The sequence below is a fragment of the Armigeres subalbatus genome, chromosome 2 (genome assembly GCF_024139115.2).
Source record: "Armigeres subalbatus isolate Guangzhou_Male chromosome 2, GZ_Asu_2, whole genome shotgun sequence".
Taxonomy (NCBI): Eukaryota; Metazoa; Arthropoda; class Insecta; order Diptera; family Culicidae; genus Armigeres; species Armigeres subalbatus.
The window spans coordinates 21,883,567-21,902,921 of NC_085140.1; the positions used below are offsets into that span (position 1 = coordinate 21,883,567).

General features: G+C 40.0%; 1 protein-coding gene across 5 annotated transcripts in view; it reads right to left on the bottom strand.

Annotated features, from left to right (window-relative positions):
* Positions 1–7,375: 7,375 nt before the first annotated feature.
* LOC134218157 (glycerol-3-phosphate dehydrogenase [NAD(+)], cytoplasmic) overlaps positions 7,376–19,355 on the bottom strand; it is a 50,751-nt gene continuing 38,771 nt past the window's right edge. Inside the window, exons 5-8 of one of the 5 annotated variants that reach the window (XR_009981269.1) lie at positions 17,307–17,399; positions 16,231–16,372; positions 16,051–16,152; positions 15,238–15,967 (exon numbers count right to left, since the gene is read on the bottom strand). Coding sequence is in view for 3 of the 5 variants with exons in the window: in XM_062697050.1 (XP_062553034.1) it covers positions 16,342–16,372; positions 17,307–17,399 (124 nt within the window). In the remaining 2 variants the exon portion in view is untranslated. Of the gene's footprint in view, positions 7,595–15,237; positions 15,968–16,023; positions 16,373–17,306; positions 17,400–19,355 lie in introns of those variants that run through there. The other 4 variants (XR_009981268.1, XM_062697052.1, XM_062697051.1 and 1 more) reach the window with 4 other exon arrangements.

The following is a 19,355-nucleotide window of genomic DNA, read 5'->3' on the forward strand; positions in this document are numbered from 1 at the left end:
ACCCGTAGCTTGGAGAAAATTATAATCGATCACACTATACTCAATGAAGAGTTCACAATGGCGATTCAAAATCTCCCTCAAGCACCCGCAACAGAAAACTTGCAATACGTCATTAAACTGTATCAGGAATTGAAAGAAAAATGCTCGAGAAAAATTACAGTGCAAGCGAAAATTAAAGGACCTTGTCCCTGGATGACCTTCGATCTCTGGAAACTTATGCAGCTGAAAAACAGGACCTTAAGCAGAAGCAAGAGATATCCCCGTGATAGCCACTTGCAAGAGCAACTAATGTACGTGTCAAAATTACTCCGGCGTGTTAAGCAGCAAGCCAAGAGTCTGTACTATGGAAAGCTGTTACGCGACCCTAATCCAAGAAATATTTGGAAAACGTTAGATAATGTTTTGGGCCGTAACTCTAATGAATCTCAACAGATTGAACTAGAGCATGGCGGCTGCAATACTAAGGACCCTCATGATGTTGCCGAAATCTTCAACGAGTTCTTCAGTAGTGTTGGACCCCAGCTAGCCTCCCGAATACCTAGCCAGCGAGATTTCAACAAATTCAGAAGCCTACAATCTATCAGTAACTCCATTTACTTGATTCCCACAACAAAACAAGAAGTCATCGTGATAATTAAAGAACTGGACAACAACAAAAGCGCTGGACTGGATGGAATTCCTGCATCATTTCTAAAAACCCATTACGACTTTTTCGCCAGTATCCTCATGAATGTTTTCAATGAAAGTATAGATTCTGGTTCCTTTCCGGACTATTTGAAAACCGCTGGTGTGATTACAAGACAGGTTCTAAAAAGGATCCAACTAACTACAGACCGATTTCTGTTTTATCGGTTTTCAACAAAGTTCTCGAACGACTTATTGTGGACAGGTTGACTAATTTTCTTGGACTTCATAATATCCTGTATCAGCACCAGTACGGTTTTCGCGCTGGCTCTAATACGTTGATTGCAGCCAGTGAACTGGTTGATGAAATTTACGATGCAATGGATAAGCGTAAGATAGTCGGAGTTCTATTTCTTGATCTCAAGAAAGCGTTCGACACGATTGACCATAACATCCTTCTCCAGAAACTCAATATCTATGGAATAAGAGGAACAGCAAACAGTTTACCTTCCCCTCAGATATGTTACCTTGCCGCGGTGGGTCGGCTTACGCCATTAGCACTGATATGGCAACCAAAGGCATATCCTGTCGTGGTGGTATCACATGTTGACTATTTTAATTTGGTGCCGCGTTACATATCTGGCATTGACGCACTAATTTACGGCATTTGCATGTGATCCAACGGATCTCGTGTCTTGGAGCCTTGAATGGTAGTGCAGTCATGCAGAGGCCTTTTTCATCAGTGATAATGATGTGAGTTCTCTTCTTTTCGGCAATACTTTTCTGATGCGTTCCATGTGACGATGACTCGTAAGCCACGCTTAGATTTAGCTAGCTAGGCATTTATTTAAAAAAAACTAAGTATTCAAGATATTCGTAGGGAATCGACTGCTGGATTCACTGAGTAGAAGTTTTTTCAAAACTAGGAACGTGGTGCCAGTTTTATTTTGTTATGACTCACTTCGAAGAGCAATAATAAAAAATACCGCAAATTATAATGATGGTATATGAACAATCTTATGCCGGCTTCATTCACGATAATTTTTACTAATAGTAGGGAATAGGCGTGATGAAGCTTTACTTTGCCACCGAAAAGTGAATCCTATAGCTGACTCATAACTGATCATTAGTACATGATAGATAATGACAGTTAGTTTGGAAACGATCAAGCTACTTATTAGAACATAATAATAGTAATACCTTGACAAAGGAATAACAAAAAATAGACTAAATGCACGAACAGTTTCCACTTTTACAAGACATAACTTACATTGTGTTTGATAGTATTGACACAGGATGAACCAATAACTTAGGCAAACAAAGTAATTCAAGGAACGCATACTTCATACCTTCTGACCATAAAGACAAAAATGACATCGTACAGACCAATCTATATGATTCGGCAATTGAGCCTCCAAAATAAACAAAAGATTTAAAAAATCTATATGATTAGGAATGAGATAATGGGAGAGAGTATCTATTAGAGTTGTAAATGTAATGTCTTTTGAGCCAGTTCAACAGTGTCTTAATGGACGACATGATCCTTGTACGGCTGGAAAACTGCTTCAAAAGTTATTAACTTGTCATTTTTATAAATCGGGGATTGAACACTTTCTTATACTTGATAAAAAAACTTCCGACTCAGTTTCTTCGATGAAGCATTGGGCAACATGTTCCATGTGAGTTGAAAAAACTGCTTCGGTCGATTTCGAGCGCGTACAATGACAATAGACGTCTAAATAGCATAAAAACTGACAAAATAGTTTGACTCTGACAAGAAAATGACAAAAATTACTTTAAACTATAACGATGTTAGTTAGCATGAGACCTGTCTGACTATTTATGAACGTAATTCCCTCTGATTCAGTTGCAACAGCGTCTTCTTGGACGACATGTTCCGTGTACGGCTGGCAAACTGCTTCGAAAGGAATTATACAACGGTATCATCAAAGGCCTGGTGCAGAGGTTTCTACTCTATTCAGAGTCCCGCCAGTAAAACTCAAAAAAAAAAAAATAAGAGGAACAGCAAACAGTTTAATACGCAGCTATCTGACTGGCAGAACACAATTCGTATCTGTTAGTAAATTTACTAGCGGATACAGAAGTTTATCGGTAGGAGTACCACAGGGTAGGCCCACTTTTATTCCTAATTTATATCAATGATCTGCCGCATCTCCGCCTGCATGGAAAACCAAGACTTTTTGCCGTTGACACCTCTATTTCATACATCGGTACTAACGCTGACCAGATCGTCAATTCAATGAGACAAGATCTGGAAAAACTTCAGGAGTTCTTTTCGGAGAATCTGTTATCGTTAAACCTGACCAAAACGAAGTATGTTTTATTCCACTCGCCTCGCCTAATAATCATCTCAAGAAATGAAAACCTAGTGGTGAACTCCACGAAAATTGATGAAGTTGATAGTTTCAAACACTTAGGAATTACACTTGACTCCACGTTGTCTTGGAATAATCACATCAGTACACTACAGAAAACTATCAGTTCAAAATGCGGGATATTATGGAAAATATGCAAGTTTATACCATCGAAACATCTAATGCTGCTTTATCACGCGTTCGTGCAATGGAAAGTCTCCTATCTAGTTTCCATATGGGGCGCTGCAAGTAAAGCAAAGCTCAAATTGATCCAGACAACAAAAAATTGTTGTTTGAAGATCATTTATAAGAAGCCGAGGCTGTATTCCACTCCTCCTCCTAATAATCCTCCTAATAACTCCTAAATAATCGGATTGAGAGTACGTATCTCAAATTTGGTTTAAATGGACCCATGCATTTGAAAGGTATGTAAAATATTCGTTTCATTAACATGCCCCTCCCTCCGTTCTCCTTTGACCCTCCCATCTATTACTGTTGCTTTTTGGATGTGGTAATGTAGCATCGTTCCGACTATTACAGCAGACAAGACATGGATATTGTCTTTAATCAGCTTTATATAACAATTATATAATTATACAATTATATAATCGTCTTATAACAGAGAAACTTTTGAGCCCTCAAACCGATTGGGCCCCTATCGGTTTGGGGGCTCAAAAGTTACAAAAGATCTTTAACTAAACAATACCCCCCAATCCTCCCCCTTTTCCTAATGACCTTCTCAACACCGGGCTACGAAATGGTGAGTTGACATCCGGGAAGGAGCGCCTAACATAGGTCTGGTCCTCACAAGTTCCAATACTCACGCTTCCATGGGTCTTCCGATGACAATTGACCGCCAGCTAAGGGTTGCGTACTTAGCTGGTAGTGTAGCCTGGACACTGTTGTTTTTCTGACATCAGCCAGAGTGAGAGGGAGCGTCCTGTGGGGTCTTCTGTAAAAAGTTCCATGTGTCCGCAAGCAGGCCATATCAAATCCTAATCCTGATGTTGGGTGGGACTTTAAACAAATTTGACCCGACTGACTGAGCGTCTGTTCACCAAGGAGGTGCGGCTCCAACAGCTGTTCTGGCATACAGCGGCTGAGTATGAAACGCTATTCCCCGGAAGCTATACCTAAGATGGCAGCCCCAATTCGTTAGTGAATACGGACTGATTTTACGGCAACGACTCTAAGCGCGAAACAACGGACACGAATAGGAACATGGAAGGTTTTAACCCTAGCCCATCAGGGTAAATTGGCACAACTTACCAATGAGGCACGCCGCATGAAGCTTGAGATCCTGGGACTGAGTGAAGTCCGTTGGCCAAGCTTTGGAGAACACAGAACGCCGTCGGGACAAGTTCGTTCTGCTATACTCTGGTTTACGAGGTGAACACGCTCCCCGGCATCGCGGATTTGGCTTCCTACTAAACGTCCAGGCACACTCTGCGCTTATAAAGTGGGAACCTATAAATGAAAGAATAATCGTTGCCAGATTTAGAACACGGGTCCAAAATCTTGCTATAATCCAATGTTATGTGCCAACCGATGCTGCCAATCTGCAAGACAGAGAGAACTTCTACAGCCAACCCAATGCCGTCGTAGATAGAATTCCGAAGGGTGATATTAAGATTTGTATATGCGACTTCAATGCGAAAATTGGATCCCAACTCGAACCATGAAGATGGCAGCGTGGAAGACCAATGGACCGCCATCAAGAGTGCCTTCATCGACACCAGCGAGAATAATGTGAGCGAACTGCGCATCCATAGAAAATAATGGATCATCGATGAAACCTGGAGGAAGATAAAGGAGCGAAGAGAAGCCAAAGCCGCGATAGAGCGATCAAAAATCAGAGGGGCCAAAGTCTTAGCCCGTCAACAATTCTCGGCTCTTGAGAATGAAGCAAAACGCTCATGTCCACGGTACAAGCGAGCATGGGCAGACTCTCTGGCAGACGAAGGAGAGAGAGCCGCAACAAGGGGACATTCGCCTCCTCTACGATATCTAACGACGCTTAAGCGAGCGAAGATGATTTCAACGATGCCTGTGAAAGGCGCGAATGATCAGTTATTGACCGACCCAACTGACCAGCTGAAATGCTGGTTCGAGCACTTCGAACAACTTTTTCAAGTGCCAGCCAGGCCACCTCCACCTCGACATGATCTGCCTAGGATAGGAGGTATAACACGTGTCAATACCGAAGCTCCATCACTGCTAGAGATTCAAACAGCCATCCAAAGCATGAAATCGAATAAAGCCCCAGGGGTCGATCGCATATCAGCCGAGATGCTCAAAGCTGACCCCATTACATCCGCTCAACTACTGCATCGTTTGTTTCGTAATATCTGGGACACTGCAACTTTCTCGGTCGACTGGATGCACGGAATTTTAGTGAAGGTGCCAAAAAAGGGTGAACTGACTGTATGCGATAACTGGCGAGGCAATATGTTGCTGTGTACCGATCTCAAAGTTCTATACAAAGTTATCCTAGCCCGGATTCAGGAGAAGATCGATGCGATTCTCCGGTTCAACAGGGCGAATCCCAAGAGTCCCTTTACTTGGTATTCATTTACTACGAAAAAGCTTTCGACCGTCTTAATTACGAGAATATGAGGGGCGCCCTGAGACGCAAGGAGATTTCTGAGAAAATCATCGGCCTCATCGAAGCACAGTACGAGGCCTTTTCGTGTAGAGTGCTGCACAATGGGATCCTGTCCAACCCTACCAGGGTCATACCTGGTGTGAGGCAAGGATGTATTCTATCACCGTTACTGTTCCTCATCGTAATCGATGAGATTCTGGTAGATGCGATTGACCGTGAACCAAACCGCGGGCTGTTATGGCAGCCTATAACCATGGAGCACCTAAACGACTTCGAATTGGCTGATGACGTTGCACTCCTCGCGCAACGGCGCTCTGATATGCAGAGTAAGCTCAACGATCTTGCCGGGCGCTCCTCTTCGGCAGGTTTAGTCATCAACGTCAACAAAACCAAATCGTTGGATGTAAACACGGTGACCCCTTCCAGTTTCACAGTAGCCGGGCAACCAGTGAAGAATGTTGAAAGCTTCCAAAAGCTTCTGAGGTATATAATTCGGGCCTGATGGGCTCACAATTGTATCGCAAACAACGAGCTCCATCGTCGTTGAGGCCGATAGCAACAGAAATTCGGAATCGGAAATGGGGCTGGGTCGGCCACACTATACGTAGGGGCGGATACGAAATCTGTAAACAAGCATTAGACTGGAACCCAGCGGGACATCGCAGCAGAGGCAGACCCAGAGGCACGTGTTGATGAAGCCTCAATAAAGAAATCGAAGAAGTCGACCGAAATCTAACCTGGCAACAGGTTAAAGCGATAGCTGGACATCGCTCAGGATGGAGTTCTTTCAAGTCGGCCCTTTGTATTTGGTTCTAATTGCTCGATTGAGGGTTGGTATGCTACAAAACAATTTCACAGAACATTGTACGATGATTAAATGAACTTTTATTAGCTTATTTATTTCTTTTATATAGAATTCCCCATGGAATTCGACAACTTTTTGTTTCCTGGGCCAGTCTAGGCCGGATACATTTAGTTAATTTCGAATGAAAAAGTAAATTGACGACTCTTCGAGGAGCATCAAATCTGTAACTTTCATCGAATCACCATGGCTGAGTTTCCCAATCGATGAAAAAGTTTTCTAGACAAGACCAGGATTTATTCATTTCTAGGAATTTCGGATTCAGGATTGAAAGAACTTTATGTATTTTTTTATATCACGGTTTAATCTGTTCAGTTCCGAAACATGATTTTGCTCACCATTTAATATTTCTGATTCTTCAATAAAATATACTACTCCGCGACTCGCATTACACTTTACCTCCACTCGGTACGATTCAGGTATGTCGTTGCACTTTTCATTAACTAAGTAAAATATGGTAGGTAATTCGTTCTCTTGTACAGTTTTTTCCTCTTGTATTGAAAGGTACTTCAAAATATACAATCAATAGTCGATAAGTTATCCAAACACTATCAATATACATCTCCGGAGTATTATTTGTACAAAAATATATACAGGAAGAATTTGCAATAATCTTGGGCCACATTAGTGCGATATATTCAGGATGAAAAGTTTTATTTTCGATTCAAGTGGCCAAAGTGGCGTAAAAGTTCGAGGCAACGAAATTTTGTTTACTGAGATAGGGTTACACCTGCGTTGGTATTGAATACTTTGGTAAGGGTATGTCTACTGAGAATTCATTTTGGCTATTCGAGCTGAACCTGTCCGATGCATATGTTTTCTAATCATTTGTTTACACTTCTCCGTAAAATGAATTAGTTGCTTATGATTACCTTTGGCTATCACTTGTCATTAAAATTGGTATCGATATTTCACCTTAGTTTCAACTACAACTAAATTCAACGTTTTCCTTTTTTTTCTAATTTATTGCACCACAATGATTCGACTAAGTTTTTAACAACGGCGTGGCGCAATTTCGTACCACCGTCTACTGAAATCTACACAAAAAGCACACCGTCTGGGAAAACCCTGCGTCTTCGAAGGGACGTGCGGATTTGTGGTGGGGTGGGTGTTTAGGAGAATGTTTGCCTGTAAATAAATCAAAAACAGATGAAAAAGCGAGGAAATTAGGTTTTGAAGCGCTTCTGAATCCACACGTTTAATGCACGATTTAGGTTGAATATAACATAAATGTACTTACCAGTAAATGAAATGAACAGAAATTGTTTAGCACAAAATACGAATACAGGGTGAAAATAATCGAGATCATATACGTGCAAATAATGCGTAATGAACTGAAAGGTAAAATTCCTTTTATGGGTGCAGAAATAAAGATAACTACGCAGGCACGTCGTTGCCAATTGATTCACCACCCGTTCCACTTCACAGCAGAGTAGGAAATATTCTGGAAAGCTTCAAGAGACAAACTGGAATTGCTTTCCAGATAGTATTAAATATCTAAGTCTAAGCAAAAGCTACTGAGTCGGTGCGCCTATATATTTATGTCTACCAGATTTGTAGCCTAAATACAAGCTCAGTATACAATTTTGAATCCATAAATATAGAATAGATGAACAACAGCCCAACGGAAATGATTTCAAGAGATTATAGATAACTTACTATTGAACATGTTTAAATAGATATTTTACAGGCCTATAAGAGTTTTAAGCTTTCGATAAAAAGTTTGTTTTTGGAGCGAATATATCTAGACTAACATTTGAAAAGGGCGTAACAGCCAAAATTTATTTTTTCTGATTCTTCGTCTACATATATAATCTATTAGGGTGGGGCGTCATGGTAATTTTTTCAAATCAATGGTTTTTCGAAGCCATTCTGGGTCCTGAACAACTCTGCAGAATTTGGGACCGATTGGTTGCTTCCTCGCTTTCCGCATCGCGTTTGAAGTTTGTTTGGAAATTAGTATGGGAGAACGTATATTTTTGCATTTCTACTACTAAAGGTTTCAGTTCATCGTAAACCAAGTGGCACATTGCGATTCCCGGTGCCGGTCTACGCATTTTTCGTATTGGAAATTGTCTCGACTTCCCTGGGCATAAAAGTATCATCGTGTTAGCCTCATGATATACAAATGCAAAAATGGTAGCCTGGCTTAGAAACCTCGCAGTTAATAACTGTGGAAGTGATTAATGAACACTAAGCTGCGGGCGGCTCTGTCCCAGTGTGGGGATGTAATGCTAATAAGAAGAAGAAGAAGAATGTAGAAGAGGAATCAGAAGGAATGAATTTTGGCTGTTACGCCCTTTTCAAATGTTGGTCTAGATATAGCCTTTACTTGTACGAGTACGAGAAAGGCAAAAATACAAGACTTCGATCATATGTCGTAACGACTGAACACTTAGCACCTAGAATATGGCTCGTAATACATACTTTGTCAAATATTTGCTAAGTTCAACCAGACATCTAGCAGACTGATTATATATCGACATTGATATCAGGAAGATCAAAATAAGGCAGAATAACATAACGACGAAGAATAAAAAATCATTCAAAACTGTGTTTCATTGAACACGCATTATTTTTCTCAAAAGTAGAATTGAAATTCAAACGAATCGAGCCAGTCACGCGGAATTTTTGGTTTTTCTTATTTTTGTTATTCTTTCTAATTTTTATTTATTAGTTTTCAATTTATTTTATTTCCCTTGTACTCTACCGTACGATTGTTGATTGATTATATTTCTCACCAGTTCCAGCTTTCAGGTAGGCTTAATACTTTCTATTATTCAGTCTTATTTATTGCATTTCACAAACATCTACACAACAGCCAGAAGCCGGTAGAGAATAGTCTGTGTATAGTTTTTACTCACTAGGGCGGGTATCGAAACCACATTCATTAATTGGCTGTTCGGCCACATTGAGAGTTGACGTAAAGTCAATGTCAACTTCTCTCCAGGAACAGCCTAGATAGCCGTGTGGTGTCGGCAGCCGGTTGTCTGGTTAAGAATAACGCTACGGATTGCCTGTTCCAGTGGTAAAAGTCCACCATACAGGTTACCCCTAATTCTTGGTGTGATGCGGCTTTATGCTTACCGTGCCTATGAATGAATGGTTAGGGGGGTCTAAAAAGAACCTAACCGCTAACGGAGCCTGTGAAGTACCAGGGCACCCTTCACAGTATTGAGCCCTTATTGCGCTAACCGGAGCTATGGCGTAGTTGACATTTTGCTTCTCCGGAATAATCGGCTACTCTTATTCAATCTCAACTTGAGGTTAAATAAGGGTGGGATTATGAGTATGTTTTTATTTAGTTCTTCATCTAATTGTCACCTATATGGATTCGCTTTATGCGTTTTTCACAGTGTACTCTGTGTTTCGTCTTTGACGTTCTTCATACGATACCGACTTGGTTTCATCGTTGCTGTTCACATAAATGTTGAAGTTGTGGAGTGTATTATCGTAATTCGCAATGGCTACAGTTAGGATAGCTCAAATCAATCTTCAGCACAAAAGAACAGCAACGATTAATCTTTGTAGACACCGCAAGCTCTCGACAAAATTTCATGGATATCTACCATCCATTGAAACTCCTACCGACTTGGATGATGCTGTTGATACTACAACGTTGCATATCGTGGAAGCTTTTGAAGAAGCTTGCCCCTTGCGTTCTGTGAAAACCTCAAGAGGAACCCCGTGGTGGAATTCCGATTTGACTAAGCGCAGGAAGCAGTGTAGAAGGAGTTGGAACAGACGCCATTCAGCAGGGGCGGATTCTTTCAAGTTGGCTCGCAAAGCTTACAAGAAGGCTCTACGATCTGCTGAACGATTCGGCTGGAAAAACCTTTGTGCAAATGTGAAGTGAAGCCACTCGATTGAATAAAATTCTTGCGAGATCCAAGGATTTCCAAGTTGGCGAAATTCGCAAGCCAAATGGCGACTACACTTCTTCTGACGAAGAAGCATTAGAGCACTTATTTGATACACACTTCCCTGGATGTGTAGATATTGCATCTTCGGATGTTCCTGATGTCTTTTCATGTAGTTATGGGTCTTGGGCTCATGCTCGTAGAATCATAACTACTGAATCGATTCAATGGGCTCTTAATAGTTTTGCTCCTTACAAATCTCCAGGGGAAGATGGGATCTATCCCGTTCTTCTTCAGAAGGGTTTTGAGCATATCAAACATGTTTTGAAAAAACTTTTAGTATGCAGTTTTGCTACTGGGTATATTCCCATCTTCCTGGCGGGATGTCACTGTAAAGTTTATCCCAAAAGGAGGACGTGCTTCGTATGAAGAAGCAAAGAGTTTTAGACCCATCAGTCTGACCTCATTTCTTCTGAAATGCTTAGAACGCATTATCGATCATCACATTCGTGATGACTGTTTGGCAAACATGCCTCTTCATGTCAACATGCTTACCAATCTGGAAAGTCCACCGTGACTCTTCTACACAAGGTTGTCTACGACATCGAAAAAGCATTTGCTCAAAAGCAATCATGCTTGGGTGCGTTCTTAGATATTGAGGGTGCTTTTGACAACGTGTCTTTCGATGCAATATTGGAAGCCGCACGTTGTCATGGGCTACCCACTATAATTACCAAATGGATTCACCAGATGCTTAAAAACCGACATCTCTACTCGACATTACGTCAAGCAGCTATTAGGAAATTAAGTGTCTGTGGCTGCCCCCAAGGGGGAGTATTATCTCCACTTTTGTGGAACCTCGTTGCAGATACGCTATTGAGATTACTCAATAATGGCGGTTTTCCTACCTATGGATTTGCCGACAACTATCTAATATTGATAGTCGGTTTGTGTGTTACTACTTTATTCGACCTGATGCAAAACGCTCTTCAGGCAGTCGAAAGTTGGTGTCGCCAATATGGCCTTTCGGTTAATCCGAAAGAAAACATCTATTGTACTTTTCACGGAAAAACGTAACCGTAATGGTATTCGCCCATTACAACTTTTTGACTCTGAAATCTATATAACGGATCAGGTAAAGTATGTAGGACTAATTCTTGATTCCAAGCTCTCCTGGACTCCTAACATTGAGCTCAGAGTCAAAAGGCGTGTATGGCTTTCGGCCAATGCCGACGAACTTTTGGTAAAACTTGGGGTCTTAAACCTAAATATATCAAATGGATTTACACAACAGTTGTACGACCAATTTTGGCTTATGGATGTCTTGTGTGGTGGCAAAAGGGTGAAGTGAGGACAATTCAGTCTAAATTAGGCCATCTTCAAAGGATGTACCTAATGGCAATGACTGGTGCGTTTGACTCTTTGACTCCCACGGCTGCTCTCGAGGTTCTTCTCGACGTTGTCCCACTACACATACATCTCAAACAAGAAGCACTTTCTTGTACTTACCGATTATGGGTTCTCGATTTTATGGAAGAGAATCCTGTAAACCGCAGTTTTACACACACTTCGTTGTTACAACTCATGGTTGATTGGGACAGAACAGTCCTTGCTCCAAGTGATCTCACACTCGCTAGTAGTTTTCCTTATAGGTCATTTTCAACACAATTCCCCTCGCGGGATGAGTGGACATCTGGCTATTTGGAGAGAAGTATGTCGGACAGCATTGTTTGTTACGCTGACGGCTCCCTCTTCGAAGGTAGAGCGGGTGCAGGTGTCTACTCGCGTGAGCTAAGATTGGAACAGTCCCACTCACTGGGTAGACACTGCACTGTCTTTCAAGCGGAAATATTTGCCATTATGTGTGGAGTGCAATCCGCACTGCAGAAACACATAATGGGCAAAGCAATATACTTCTGTTCAGATAGTCAAGCAGCTATCAAAGCCCTCGCTTCGGCCAACTCAAGGTCGAAGTTAGTAATCGCATGTCGCACTCAAATAGAGGAACTGAATTCAGTTAATACATTGCACCTTATATGGGTACCTGGCCATTCTTCCATAGCTGGAAACGAATTGGCTGATGAGTTCGCACTGGAGCATCACAAAACTTGTTTGGTCCTGAGCCAGCTATTCCAATATCTAAGTGTTGGGTGAAGCGTTTGATTAGCTCTTGGGCTTCCACTCAGCACAAACGGTATTGGAGTAGTTTGGATTCATGTCGACAAACAAAATTGTATATCCGAGAGCCATCTCCGCTAGTAGCTAACTATTTAGCTAATCTGTCTAAACAGAATTGCAGTGTCTTAGTCAAGGCCTTGACAGGTCACTGCCGACTCAACTATCATATGGCAAATATTCAACGTGTTGAATCCTTTGTCTGTGATGGTTGTGAATCCGATTATGGAACTTCTTATCATCTGATATGTAACTGCCCAGTTTATGCGCAACTGCGTTTCCAAATATTTGGTAAACACTTACTAAGTGAAATTGACTACAGAAACCTGAACCTTCAAAGTATTCTGTTGTTCATAACCCGTTGTGGTAAGGAGCTATGAGCTTTTGTACGTGTTGTATACGTTGTATGTTCTCTTCAAGGGTACCCTTCCCAAACTTCCCATTTTGTTCCTTTTTGTTCACTTCCTTTTCCGTCAGGAGCGTGATGAGAAAGGCTGTGAAGGCGATGGCACAAATCTCCCGAATTGAGGTGAACGTGCCCCTGGAGCCGACGTTCTGATACCTGATACCTGATACTTCGAGTAAGGTTAGTTAGGCTTGAGGGGGAGAAGGGGTTCTGAGGTTTGTGACAGTTTGTGACAAAGAGAGGTACGGGGGCTGGATCCTGTGTTACGACCAGCTAGGAAAAAATATTTTAGATTTCATTTTAGAGGCAATTTGGTTATCAAAAATACATTCAAAACCAGTGTTTCCCAACCTTTTCAGTGTCGCGACTCTCTTGACGATCAGTCCAGTGACCCACGGCCCCCTTAATATGTTATGCTGAAATCAAGAACAATCATTTTCTCCCTTTGCTTATCTGGGTGGGGTGTAGAAGCAAATGGTATTAGAATTTTCAAAACTTGTTACGCAATTTCGGAATACGAATCGTATGTATATGGCACACCAAATATTCATTTAAAATTTCATCGGGGAAGCTAACTACGTCAATGTCAACGAAAATAAATTGCAAACTAATAAATCGTCTTCTTGAGCCAGCTCAGGAAAACAACAAGTGAGTCAAGTTGAACCATAATTTCCAATTTGAGATCTGCGTGAAGGCTTGCAAATTGTCTCTGAACTGAATCAGATTGGTTTTCCTGTCCTGTAGCTACAAAGGCAATGATCAAAAATATCTGATCTAGGTAAGCGAGACTTTTCTACCATCTGTGATCTGCATTTATTTCTTTGCAGAATGATTTGAACAGACGTGTGGTAAGAGGTCCAGAAATGATGTAGTTCACGATTCTGATAACAGTCTCCAGCTCTTTTTGAAATGGTTGCGATAGGGTCTTACAGACAAGGGCATAACGGTAAATCGTGCAATGAACACCCTCGGCATTTACTCTTCTCTGAAATCCAGATTTCGACACAAGCATTGCTGGTGCACCATCAGTACAAACTCCTCAAACTTTTTTCCACTGCAAGCCACCAGATTCATAAAGCTTTTTATTGTAGTCATGATGTTGTCGTCAATGGTTTGTGAAAGAAGGGGGAGGGGGATTAAAAATGCCAAAAAATGTTGGACGTAATTTTTTAACAATCCCCAATTTTGACTCATTTGACAACAGTCAATGTGACAAAATCCCGAGCTATAGCTATACTATAGGTATACCTCTAGTTGCTCGAACTTGCTCTTTTTACAACTTTTACTGTTTCAAACGATTCGAAGTAGGTTGGAGTCGGTTGAACGAACGCCAGCACAATCAATTGCAAGTTGGTTGAAGTGGCTGAATGGACGCCAAAAATGCGCTCGAAAGCGATTGCAACTACTTCGAGTTCTCATTGGACAGGGCTAGTATCATAGTTTGCAGAAATCACTCTTAATATATAACGAACAACGATTAACAAGAGTCAAAAACATCTTCTAATGATTACAAGTCATGAAATAAGTTTATCAAACTTGTATAATATAAGTACAATATAAAAAGAATCGAATAGGCGTTCTCGCTCATTTTGCGTTGAGGATCATACCGCACCGCTGTGTAAAACAAGTTGAAATGCATCATCAGAACCGGTGCCCCCGCAATTAGAGAGCCTTTTAAGGAATTTATCAGCACCCGAATCAGTTCATTATCGTAACAGCTTGCGAAAAACGTCTATCACGGTATATCGTGAGTGTATACAGAGATTTCATTACGCTCTGGATTCAATCCCTGCTCAGTATAAGAGGAAACGAGGCATGGTCATAATAGAGTGAGGAAAAAATCCTAATGTTCATATTGATTAATAGACTTAAAATAACTAGACCCTCAGTTTCACGTGATAAACCTAAACTACAAAATTACGATAATATAGATTTAAAAAAATAGACCCTCAGTTAAATGCTTACGTAAGCCAGAACAGAGAACATGCTGGTACCAGAAAGGTTCGAAATATCGGTGAGGCCGATACCGGTATTTAGCAATCAATTGTTTAGATGCTTGTCCTCTGTTTGGAAAAATACTTTTTTTTAACCGCATAGATTTTTTTGGAGGACTTTTATGTAGAATTTATGAATTTACAGGTTAGTAACTCATCAGTGACCATGTAGTTTAAAATACAGAAGTTGCTACAACAAGACCATGATAACTGTTTTGACAAACGACAAGAGATTAGTGTGAGAACTGGGAAATGAGTCATGGTGCGAAAAACCAAAATCAAGTACGTTTCTCTAGAAAATAAATGTAGAACCAATTGCATCCAATTGAACGCTAATTTGTGTTTTCTTCGTTTTTTTTTCTGAAATTTTTTATTTACCATTACCGTTTTGGTTTTCATGATAGATAAAAGCACGTTTTAACCTAACTTAATAGCATAACACACAAACACTGGGGCAAAGTCTTCTGTGTAAGTGTACACTCAGGAATAACGTTGACGAAGGCCGCTTTTTACGCGAAAATTTCATTGGATTTTTTGAAAAAAAAAATTCGTGGCCTTAATGGCATTGAAATCGAAGGTCACAATCAACACAAATAATCTACGTAAAAAACGACCTTGGATCAATGGAACGATAAGCTTTTCAATCTGTTATTTTAGATATGGCAAACGTATGATTGCTGTGCTGGCAATAATTCTTTAAAGTCATTCGACACTCTCTCGCTCAAACGTAAATACTATCGCTGTTTAAATTAATGTTTCTTATGGCAACAATGGAAAGTTTAACTGTCTTTTACAATAACAAGATTTAGTATTTTGGCTCTTTGTTGCTAATCAATTCCCTACATTCGACATTATGGATCGTAAAGACATAAAATTACCAGGAAAAAGTAGTATTAGATTTGAAATATGTTTGTAAAATTGCACGTTTTCATATACACGTCGCACATTCACGCGATCTGATTCTGATAGTAGAAAGTATGTATGCGTGTTCGTGTGCCGAAAGGAGTTATTTTGTAGTACTAGGTCAAACATTTATGTATTTTTTTAGAGTTTTGCCCGTTGTTTCCTAAAAGTGTATGAAGAAAGAAAAACATATATAAAACAAAAAACGATGAATGCGAGATAATATTAAGTTGGACGACTAATTACAGGAAATATGTTAACAACACTGCCGGGAAAAAAGCACCCTGAGAAGCAAACCCATTGGCGGGTTCCAGCTTGAAGAGGAGTCTGCTACACAAATTCTACGCACTACGAGAAAAGAAATAAAAATGGAAACGGAAGCTGTGTGTTTACTTAAATATACGAAGACAAAACCGAAATCGATACCAAAAATAAATTTGCATGCTGTTGCACTGGATGATACACGAAATTTGGAAAACACGAATGCAAGTCATCTTCAGTAACGGCACAGAGAATCACAGAGGGATGGATGGATCTTCAAAACTTCATCAAGTGCTTGGCTTCGAAGCTGTAAAAAGCGAAGTGTGACGATACGGGTTTTAGTTGAGATTTACATTCAGAAACAGTGTATTTTGTTAGATGGCGATATTGCGATCAGTTAGATTGGATTATTCCGAAAGGATTTTAGGATAGTTAGGAAATGAGTAATTTCCGATTAGTTTTGAATTTGAATATTGAAAATTTATTGTTTGTAAGCTTGTCGATGTTGAATCATGCCGATGGATTAGATTTAATAATTAGTACAATTGTTCAAGACATCGAATAGAGGAAAATAATGACTCATATTTCTGTTTTAGTGTGGATTTTTCCGCTTGGGGAATAGGTCTTTCATGTACAACATTAAAACACTCATTCTGAACGTTAATCACTTTGCTCTATTAATTAAATTCACTTCCTTTACAACTATTTGGTAATAAACATAAACATACATCAATCATCTATAGGTACATTAAAATCATGTGTCTACCTTTGGCTAATAACAATAATAACTAAAATTTACAGCTTTTATTTAAATAAACAAAAAAAATTACATATTGCACGCGAGCAGCTTTGAACTGTGTAAGTATTGATTGGTGGTAATGATTTTAATTGCTCTATGACACAACGAATTTCTCGACTTTAAATGTAAACTTTTAACAACGATAACAGAATAAATATAGTACACGTGACCATTTGTAAGTAAGCACTGTAACAGATGCCATCTATCTCTTCTACATTCAACATTTAAAGTCACGCGATTCCCTCGCTCTCTCTTCGAACAGTTAATGCGCCTTGCGTTTGTACTCGTATGTCGTTTTTTTAGGTGATTTTAAGTTTTTTTTTAAATAATATTTCAACAGACAGAAATTAGGAGCCAAATAAAGTACGAGAAAAATATGCGGAAGACTTTCGAAGGAGATAAAATGTCGGAACTATGATTGACGTTTGGATTTGCAACTTACATGTGCTCCGGGTGGTTACGTAAACAGTCCAGGAAACCTTGGGGCTTGACTTGCGCGGTACAGATTCTATGAATCGCAGTGAACAGCGGGAATCTAAAAAAAAGGAAAAATGTGAAAATTTTACCGTAACGGAATTTTTTGCATTTTGAAAATGTACAGTTTCCCCAACAATAACGTTTGAATCATATTCCCATTTCCCATCTTACCAGGACCAAATTTCATCCAATTTTAAAGTTTTTATTGTTAAGGATATCTTGCTTACGGGAGATCCCTGGGTTGGACCAGATTTTAGTCCCCTCCCCTTAAGCTGAGGGCCCTTCCGACTTCGGCATTACCATGACAAGAACTGACTATCAAAGTCAGAACTCACATATAGGAGGAAAAAAGCCATCCGCTCCTGCAAGATTTAAATGTCGATCGGACGAATCCGACAGCAGTCTCACCTCACGCAAACCAACACCATCAACAGGTAGCAGAAGCATGCTACTACGTGCGGTCTTGGTCTGCGTGAAAGTGCGACCAAACTAATCGACGTTTAAATCTCCGCCCACAATAACAGATAATATACTCGACTTATTGTCATCAGGGAAGGCGGTTCCCAGTTTAGCATAACGCCGTTTGGCATAAGGGCCGTTCAGCATAATTTGTATGCGGTGTTAAATTGAAGGCCGTTTGGCATCATGGTCATTTGCCATAATTTACATACGGTTCCAAATCAATTGCCGTTTGCCATAATTCATATGCAATACCAAATTAAAAGTCGTTTGACATAATGGACATGCGCCATAACTCACATGAGATACCGAATAATAGGCCCTTTGGTATAATAATCATTCAGCAAAACACAAAGCAGTGACGGAATTAGAAAACAACTTGCTTATTTTAATGTCCGCTTGCCCTTTAATCTAATCTTGAAAACATTTAAGCCTTCTCATATCCATGGTTAATGGTCGGTTCGAAAAACGGAACAACCGAACTTATAAGAAGTGAAAACGATAAACCGATGAAGTGAAAAGGGAGAAATACATCTTCAGCAGGATCTAGGTATTCACAATTCTGCGGTTTTCCCCTTTTCGGGGTGTACGCTAGAGTAATTCAAATTTCCACTTTTTTGCTCCCCTATGCTTAAACGATGGCATTTGCTATTTTAATAATCGTCTTAAATTTTTAGCTAATTTGGATGTAATTCGACTGAGCACAAGCAGTTTGAAGCTTATCTGAAAATTACTATGAAAACAGTAACTTTTGTGTAAAACCGTTCCCCATCATTGCCCATTAAGGTCACTCCTGACAGAATCCAAGTTTCAAAGTGCTCGCGTTTTCGGGGGCACACCACTCGATACGGAGGCGGCGGACAACTGTCATTTTTGTTGATTCAGCTTTGCTGCGTCGCAGCATGCGTAAAAAATAAAAATGACAGTTGTGCGTTGCTTCCGTATCGAGTGGTGTGCCTCCGAAAACACGAGCACTTTGAAACTGATGAGCACTAACATCAATATCAATAATGAGCATTTATTTTCTTTATAATTTTGCTCACAAAAGTCAGATTGCTTCGCAACAACAAGTGAATTTCAGCTTAGGATCTATTCTTTGATAGCGATGCGTTAAATATATTCAAATAGATTCTGGGCTGATTTTTTTCTTTATTAAAGTGTTTTTTTAATTTTAAAATTAAGTTCAACACATTCTGGGCTGCTTCACGAAACGATCCTTTAAATAAGTGGCAATTTTCATAGTAATTTTCATATAACCTTCAAATGGCACGTGCACAATCAAATTACATCCAAATCAGCTAAAAATTTGGGAGGACTATTGAAATAGCAAAAACAATCGTTTAAGCACAGGGGAGCGAAAAAGTCAAAAGTTGTATCACTCTGGTGTACGCGTTTGCCTGATTTAAGGCATGATGTTATATTTTGCCATCTTTAACTGCTAGTATTTTTCCGGTACTCATATCTTGATGTTTTATTTGAATAATTTGAAAACACAAAAATCCCACCAAATATGTGTTATGTCAAATTATTATAGGTCAGATACCTACACATCCGA